At 36.7% G+C, this 9183-nt stretch overlaps 1 protein-coding gene across 1 annotated transcript in view; it reads right to left on the bottom strand.

Annotated features, from left to right (window-relative positions):
• Nucleotides 1-3868: 3868 nt before the first annotated feature.
• The window catches only part of LOC102601420 (dynamin-2A-like), a 23789-nt gene continuing 18474 nt past the window's right edge, over nucleotides 3869-9183 (bottom strand). The window contains exons 17-22 of the mRNA XM_006357663.2: nucleotides 6431-6584; nucleotides 6197-6345; nucleotides 5856-5969; nucleotides 5698-5765; nucleotides 4961-5130; nucleotides 3869-4429 (exon numbers count right to left, since the gene is read on the bottom strand). Coding sequence (XP_006357725.1) covers nucleotides 4194-4429; nucleotides 4961-5130; nucleotides 5698-5765; nucleotides 5856-5969; nucleotides 6197-6345; nucleotides 6431-6584 — 891 coding nt within the window. The 3' untranslated portion in view covers nucleotides 3869-4193. The remainder of the gene's footprint in view (nucleotides 4430-4960; nucleotides 5131-5697; nucleotides 5766-5855; nucleotides 5970-6196; nucleotides 6346-6430; nucleotides 6585-9183) is intronic.

The following is a 9183-nucleotide window of genomic DNA, read 5'->3' as shown; positions in this document are numbered from 1 at the left end:
AGGCGCTAGTTTTCCTTAGAACAATCAGCAGGTTTCTTTCAAGTTTTAGCCCGAAATCGAAAGATTTCTCCATGGATTTTGTCATCAGGTATGTGGTATTTCACTAGTGGGTTCCTTTCACTCATTAGGTCCCTAGAATTCAGTCAGATTCTTGATTCCCTTCATATTGTTTAGACTTAGGATTTCTAGAACTTTAGATAATTGTTGTGATTTAGCTGTTAGAGTAATCCTAATCAGAATATTACGTTTTCGTAACCATGTTGCTTAATTTTTGTCATGAAACTCAGAACCCTAGTTGTGTAGATTCGTTTAGTTCATGAATTACACTTGCTAGGTCAGTTTATACGGACATACATGCATCAGTTTTCAAATGTTTAATTATCAGTACTTAATGTTGCATTTTCAGTTAGCATGTCAGAATCTTGAGTTATCCAGCTTATTTCAGTTGTGTTGTATTGTACACATTCTAGTTGGTAATAGGCTTAATACCGAGTTGGACTAGGGTCAGTCACCCTCATAGTCCCAGAACTACGTGCCCCCGTAGGTTAAGTCCCCTCTGTGGGCATCATATTTAGTGATCACGCCAGTCATGCCTTTATACCCCTGGCAAGGTATATTGGATCCTCTCGATGGGGCGTATACATCAAACTCCACGTTTAGCTCACGTGGTTTTATGTTTGATTAATAGTAGCTCCCACAGTCAGACTGTAGTTCATTTGACCAGGTCTTCAGTTATACTTCAGTATTCAGTCTCAGCATGCTATGTACTTGGTCATAGCATTCAGTTTAGTTCATATTCAGTATGTTCAGTATATTCATCATGTTCATCTTATATCATTGATCACTATGATTTATTCAGTGATGTATATATTGTTCAGCTTTATCCTATCATGCATGCTCAGTACCTTCCAAATACTGACGCATACTCTGCGCAGGCCCGCAGCATTCAGATCGCGTGTAGATCGGTTCCCGATTCGTACTCAGCATTATCATTGGTGAGTCTTCATTCTTCGAGGACGTTAAACATGTTTTCTTTTACTTCCAGTCTTTCAGTTTCAGTTTTGCTAGAGTTAGTTGGGGGTATGTCCTAGTATCTCTAGTCAGTTAGAGGCTTTTATTCAGACATAGTTAGATTCAGTGTTATCTTGAGTTTGATCTTTCGGTTGTTATTAAACTCATAGTATTTTATACATTCATATAGTATTGGGTATTCCCCACTTCAGTTTATATTATGGATTTAAGCTTCCGCATAGTATTTCTCACTCCAGTTATCTTAGTATGCTATGATATGCCAGCTCAGGGTTAGCTTGGAGTCACTCATGATCCTAGGTCCCGTGTTTACGTCCAGGGGGTAGCTTCGGGGCGTGAAAATATCCTCTTGTGTGTTGTAGATATTGCTTCTATTGAGTTTATTTATTACTATCCTAAATCTCATGAGTAGCAGAGGCTACTTCACACCCTGCATCATTTTGTCTCTTTAATGTTATTTCAATTTGTCTTAGTTGTACCTCCTCCTTACTTGATTATTGCATTGTGATCGGATCATATTTTTCCACATCAAGGTGATCATGTTGCGCCTCCTATGCCAGACAGCCAAAGGCATTGCCAGTCACCAGCATTTCTTTACCATTGGAACCTGCTTGGATAGCACCATGATTATCTCCAGTCCTATCCATGATGAATACTTTTTGAATTGGGCACCATCTTTTCACGTACCCTTTCTGTCTCATGTTGATCTGATGATTTCTCTCATGCACTTGATGTTGAGGTATCTCCCCTTGTTCTACATTCTTCTTCATTATGTCCTTGCAGCTTACAGGTGCGATAATACTTAGGCAGAAAGTCATATTGGATCTTGATCTTCTCAATCCTTGTACTCTTCATTCCTAGGCTAATCACTTCTATCTCCACCCACTCAAGAAGTTTAGCAATAAGGTCCACTTGAACTTTGACTCTCGCACAGCTTGGACGAGTCTTATTAATTATTGTCAAGTCCAACTGCACCAGCTTCCCCACAACCGATGTTAATGAGAATAGAGCTTATTTGCCATAAATAGTGGGAGGGGAAGAATAGCTTGAGTGGTCTCCTCATCTGATTTGAATTTGGCATCATAAATTAAAGGTCGCATTTTCTATGCTTATCCATCTTTAGCAACAATGTAGGAAGCATTTTTAGACATTATATTAACGAAATCTTCCATCGCCTTAATTGTATTAATATATGCCTATTCCTTCGCAGGTCAATATTACAATCACCTTTGACCTGTAATTGTTTAGGAATTTGCAATTGTTTAGGCATTTGTACTCTCAGATCATCTCTGGTCAACCATAAAGAGAATTTTTCAATCACTGGAAACTATAGATTCTCAATCACATTCATTTTGTCCACTTCCTCTTCCGTCCATGTGATTCTAGGCACTCCCTCTACGTATTGTATTTGCTTAATTGGGATTGGTGGCATCGCACTATGGTTTATTTGCTGAGGTGTTGAGTCTTTAATCAGATCAGCATAGTTTATCTTTACAAGACTCATCTGTGAGGATACAACATTATTATCTTCCTTCGCAGACAAACGATTAGGTACCTTAGGCAACTTTTTAGGGTTTAAAGAAACGACTTTAGGATGTTGAAGTATTGGAAACGAAGTATCAGAATAGAGAGGTAATGTCTGACCAGCAATAGGAGGTTGGCCAACTTGGCCATTCCACTAGCTATTAGTCAGAAAATATTAGGGTTTAAGCATGTGAGAGAAGAGAGTGTATCTTCCTTTTTCTTTTAGCTTAAACATTTAAAATACATAGCTTACTTTAATTTTTCTTTAGTGGTTAATCATGTAATTACTCTACACTTGTTAGACTTAGTTTAACATTCATTATGACTTATTAATTTGCAATATCTACTTTATGTGATTTCATTATTATTTTTTGTTGATTATTTTAATGTCGTCATTCATCTCATATTTTCTGTTATTTTCTTAAGAAACACCTTATATAGTTGTATTTTAGTTGGACTACAGAAATATTTGAAGCACAAGTTAATTATATTTTTATATGAATACTTTACTAGAAAAATCTAAAAACCCCCGAGATTTTTTCACTAATTTTAGCGATATTTTTTATTTATTACCATTTGTAGCAATACATAGCAATACTATGTTAAATCTACAATATGTATTAAAAGTGAATTATATATGCAATATATGTGTATTATAACTTTTTTTTTAATATATTATGCTTGTTTGTTAAGAAACTGACAAATTGTATTATAAGTGTATTAAAATGTGTGATAATTGTATTATCCATCAATAAAACTTGTATTATATGTGAATAATAAATTATTCTTTGTAATATATATTAAACTGTATTATAAATATATTAAAAGTGATCAAGTGAAAAGAAAAATGTTATTACTATAAATGGTAAATATTTTTTAATATAGTATATTTATGTAAGTTATTTAAAAATTAACCACAAATAATTTGATTTTATCTTTGAGATATCCGAAGGAACCCAAAAGAAACCCAAGTTTTATTTGTTTGACTTGATTTATAAATTTAAAAATTCAACACAAATAATTTGGAACGGATACTGTACACCCCTGCCTATGAGTATCCAATTCTCAGTGGATTAGAAAAGTAACTGGTAGATTAACGATCCCAATTTCAAAGTTTTATCTAAGTTTGCATGTAACCTCTTAATAGTTTTTTCATTAAAACTCTGAATACCAACTTTGACAATATTTGATTTTGTCTCAAGTGCGGTTAGAAAAGGTCAATGAAATAATAAGAAGAAAAATTGGGACTAACGAAGTTAATTCGAGTTGATGTAAAATATTGGCATGGGAATCAAAAGATTTTTATGTCGTCAAATGGCACAAAAAGAAAGCAAAATGCTTTCTATATAACTATAAGAATACATACTGTAGCAACCAATACATTTGAATTACAGAAGAAATGTCTCTGATGAAAGGAAATTATCAATGGAATCATTGTTGGAACAATTCAAACTCCAGCAACCGAGACAAAAATGCGGGGAGGATGACATTTAATTAAAATATCTATCTACAAAGATGCGGTATACCAATTCTACAATACTAGTACAACATACTCAATATTGAAACGGGCTCACTGGGAAAAGCAAGAAGAAACCACCCCAAACAAGAATATATGGATCAATCGTCTCAATTACCTAATTTTAAGATCTATAACCGGATCCAGACTGTGGTGGGCCAGGTGGCAACCTGTTAGGGGTGCGACGGCTAGCAGAACTAGAGCGTGAATTTGTATCACCATTTTCAGCAGGCTCATTGTAACGGCGACTACTGCCACTGGATCCATACCTAGAAAGACTAGAAGGGCCATTTGCAGCAGCATCAAATGCAGACCTCCAATCATCACCAGATGACGGGCTTGATGCTGTTGGACTACTTTCTGCAGAAGTGAAGTGCAGAGCATGAATTGAAATGTGTAAGCAAAATCAAAAACGCATCAAAAAGACAACGATCACTAATCAAAACCTGCAGATACAGAAGAAAGCATACTGGTATGGCATCCCAGTTCAGGGGGTGGGAGGGCAAAAAAAGAGATGGTATTCTAAGGTGGTATTTTATTTTATTTTTTTGAGGTTTTTTTAAAAAAGAGGTGGTATTATTAACCATTGCATCAATTTACCCCAAATCATGGCTCCAAAAGGTCCTGGATTGCAGTTTTAGTGTAACAGAATCCAGACTAGGGAGACAGAGCTAGCCAGGACAAATATTAGGTAAGGACTAACAGCAATTGTCGAAAAACTTTAAGCATAGTGCTGGCAAGGGTACACGGGAAGTCTGTTGTATCTTAATAACAGATAACCAACATTTTCAATTAAATACAAACAAAGTAATTGAGCAAATAAACTTGGAGGACTTAAATTGTCCTCGGACAAGGAAAACAAATGAACCACCTATAAGAGATGATGATTACCTGCTTCACCATTTGCGTAGCTGGCAGCAGCTGCTGCTCTATTGTCATGGATACTGAGTTGTCTAGTAAGTTTAGAAAGAAGAGAAGATTGTTTTTGAATGCGCTCTCTCCTGCGTTTTACATTCTGGTCTTCCTGGAGCAGTTCTTCAATCTTTGCAGTACTTTGGGCGCTAAAATACAATAAGTCAAACAATGTCAACACACTAAACCCAGAAGAATACCAAGAAAAATGAAATATCCAATTTACTAAACCCAGAAGAAAATAAACAAAAACTATCTCCAAGGATGATGATTTAAACACAGTTTCTTGCAGTAACTGCAAGTTTCCATGACACAATTACTCCTCTTTCGGCCCAAATGGAATGTCTATATTTCATTCTATCAATTTATTACGAAGAGGACTCTAAGCTGTCTCCAACAAATAACAAATGAGAAACTAGTAGTGAGGTAAGAAACAAGTTCAACGTAACTCGTGTACATGAAAGCACATACATTTCAATTTCTAAGAAAGAAAATTATTTTAGAAAGATGGCCGCTCAAATAGTGGAAGAGAAAATAGAGTTGCAAGTGGTCCTTTGGATAATGGCCATAACTCTTTTTTGACAAGCATAGAATGGTCATAACCCTTAGGATCATTCGCGACTGCACCTTTCTGTCAACACAAGCAAATTCAACATGCCACTGCAGATAAAAGATGTTGAGACATAGAATCCGTAAGAGAAAGTTGAACTGCTTACCTGATAGAACTATACAGTTTAGTAAGCATGTCTTCTTTTGCCTTCTCTACTTGGCAGAGAACAACTGCCTGAAACCAAATAAACAATGCACCATGTGAGATGGCTTTACACAAAAAGAACAAAGAAAGGTGCACACAACATGCAAACTTAAGACCTACTTTTGGTACATTGGCTGCAAGGCTGTTAAGAACAGCTTCAACATAACCACGCACTTCCTGAGCCATCCATCGAAGTTCTTCTTCAGGATCCGCCGGTCTTCTAGTCATTGTTTCCTAAAACATGCAGCAGAATTAATAAACATAGAACAAGTGGTTAGGGAATTAGTTCAAAGGCTTAAGAAAACCACAACAGGCAACTCAAAATACAACTATCAGAAAGAGAACAAATACAAAAATGAAGATCACAAACAAAAAGTTTAACTTATTATTTGCTGAACAAGAGCACTTATCAGGGAAATCTTAATTTGCAGAATAGGTTAAATCAACGAATAGTTGCTTACAAGAGATCCATCTGAAAGACTTTGCCGTATAGGTGGGGCAGATTCACCCTTTACTTGACCGCCTTTAGAGCTGATGACAATTCGCAATTTATTTAACCACTCTGTCTTATCTGCCACACTCTCAGCCTTCAAGACAACAGCACTGTGTGCTGCAACCAATAATATATTTTCTTCTGAGCATAAAATAAAAAACAAACCATAAGAAGCAAACGGTTCCGGAGGTTTATAGTGTACCCTTTAAAACAGTTTTATATGGAACCCGACTTGTTATCTTAAATACAAGATTGGGTGCTTTTGCAACATCAGGCCCATTTGCCTTTTTGTCCTTGGAACTTTTGGTAGGCGCAGGAGCTTCTTCTTCATCAGTAACTTCTTCAAGAATACATTCCTGTGGATCACATGACCATGTAATTGTAAATAGGGATTCGATATATTTTCCCTTTTGCAGAGACAACGTAAATGTTTAGAACACAGGACTATACGACCCAAAACAGTTCTAGAAATGATACTACAGTTGCAAGCAGTTCCTGCCAAATTGTTACGTATGATTTGCCATCATAGCGTGTGGTCCCATCAAATTGCAAGTAAACCAAGACTCCAGTAAGCATACCAACTTCAATCACTGACAATTAGGTCATGAAAATGGAGGCAGTCTAGAAAGAGCAATGTCAAGCATACCCAAGAGTGCACCAATTTAGGATGCTGAACATAGCACTGTGAGAAGCTTTAATGAGCTTAAATAAAAAAGAAGCAAAGTATGAGGTACTTTTTTTAATAAACAGTAACTTAAGTATGAGGTACTTTTTTCAAGAGTACAAAGAAAAAGGAAGCAATAAGAAGGAACAAAAAAGACTTTCTAAAAAAATAATCTCAAGGCAAAGGGCTAAGGTAGGTTCTAAGGTCCAAGGTTTGAGGATATTCTGTTTCACGGACTGGAAAGAAAATCAACACACTGTTGAATGTGAACCATAGCCAGAGGCAAGGAGTAGAGAATACTGATGGAACTACAAATTGTTCTAGTTTATTTACTACTTTGCTCAAGTATCCATGGTTGAATACATATGCAGCCTCTAAAACTTATCAAGATTTTCAATCCAAGCACTTAAACCAAGGGTAGTACCTATTGAACACCTAAAGAGAAGACTAATTGTGTCAATAAGACACACATTGCTGACATGGCACTCTGTGTGTTATACACTGCTTATAGGCACTTGAGAAGAGCTTCATTTAATTATTTTTCCCATTCCAAATTCTCCAATCTCCTTCCTCCTCTCCTCACCACCATAGCCACTGCTTCACCACCTCACCCACCACCATGTCTCCACCACCATGCAAACCACCCAAACATATATAGTTGTCTCAAAGATTTTGAAATATGAAAGAAAAGTGCCAACAACTAAAAGTCGGCAGCTTTATAGATTAAGTGTCAACTGGCTCGTGCAAGCCCACAATTTTTAGGGATATTTAAGGCTGCTGCAAGCTCCTTCAATTCTTTTTTCTTCGATTAGCTAGAAAGGATGGATCTAAGAGTATACCATAAGCTTTTTGTTTGCTTTGTATCCTGACTTAAATTTCTGGATCATGACATTTGTACCGAGCCATCAGCTGTTACAATAAGAGAGTTGGGGGTTTAGGGATCAAGAACCTTAAGAATCAAAGCAATGCTTTGAGAATGAAGTGGCTTTGGATGTATTCCAACAATGATCAGAATTTATGGGGCACAGTCATAAAAGCAAAATATGAAGAAAGTGACAATTGGATGACAAAGGAAGTTACCACTCCCTATGGTGTTAGTTTATGGAAATCCATCCGATCACTATGGGATGAATTCAAACCAAACACCAAGATTAAAGTGGTAGATGGTGCTAAAACTAGATTCTGGAAGGAGGATTGGCATGAAGCAGGAAATCTGGAGACACTTTTCCCGAACATACTCTGGTTCTTCAGCAACAAAGTACAATAGCTGAACTATGGACACCTCATGGGTGGAATATTATATTTAGAAGGCACCTCAATGATTAGGAAATTCCAAGAGTTACAGAACTCTTCAGCGTCATTGAACAATTGAGTGGCTTGGAGACAGGGAAGGACAGATTGCAGTGGTTGGGGAACAGTACTGGGACTTTTAAAGTAAGTGCAGCATATAGGAAGTTGAACCACCCAATTATGCAGGCATCCAAATGGCCCTGGAAACACATTTGGAAGGCCAAGATCCCGCACAAAGTGGCCTGTTTTGTGTGGTTACTGGCTAAGGAAGTTGTGTTGACACAGGAGAATTTGATGAAGAGGGGAATTACAGTGTGTTCAAGATGTTTTTTTTGTGGGGAAACTGCAGAAACAGTCAATCACTCGTTCATCCAGTGCAAGGTCACTGGCCAATTGTGGAGTCTATTCCTAAGGCTCAAAAACATCTCATGGGTCATGCCTGGTAGAATTGCAGAGGCCTTATACAGTTGGGAAGAAGCAAGATTACAAGCAAAGAACAGAAGCAACTGGAGAATCATTCCTGCTACTATTTGGTGGACTGTCTGAAAAGAGAGAAATCTTAAGTTTTTGAGAATAGGGAGAGTAATATGCAGCAAGTAAAATTGAATTGTATTCTAACTTTGTGTTTTTGGTGTAATCAGATCTACTCTAATGACACTGTCTCTATCAATGATGTTTTAGACTCATTATAGGGATAGGACAGTGCCTTTAGAGTTCATTATGTAAATATGGTTTCAGTACAACCCATGTACTGATTTAAAGAAATAGAAACAATTACCAATCTCAAAAAAAAAAGTAGATACCTTTTCACATTAAAGGGTTGTGACTTTTCCGATGAGTTGTGACTTTTCTTAATGGTTGTGCCTTTTTTGATGGGTTGTGACATTTCCAATGAGTTGTGACTTTTTCGAAGGATTGTATTTTTTCAAAGGGTTGTGACTTTTCTAAAGAGCCGTGTTTTTTCCGATGAGTTGTTATTTTTTCAAAGGGTTGTGACTTTT

This window comes from Solanum tuberosum, unplaced genomic scaffold (genome assembly GCF_000226075.1).
Source record: "Solanum tuberosum cultivar DM 1-3 516 R44 unplaced genomic scaffold, SolTub_3.0 scf00256, whole genome shotgun sequence".
Lineage (NCBI taxonomy): Eukaryota > Viridiplantae > Streptophyta > Magnoliopsida > Solanales > Solanaceae > Solanum > Solanum tuberosum.
This window is presented reverse-complemented; position numbering and strand designations above follow the sequence as displayed.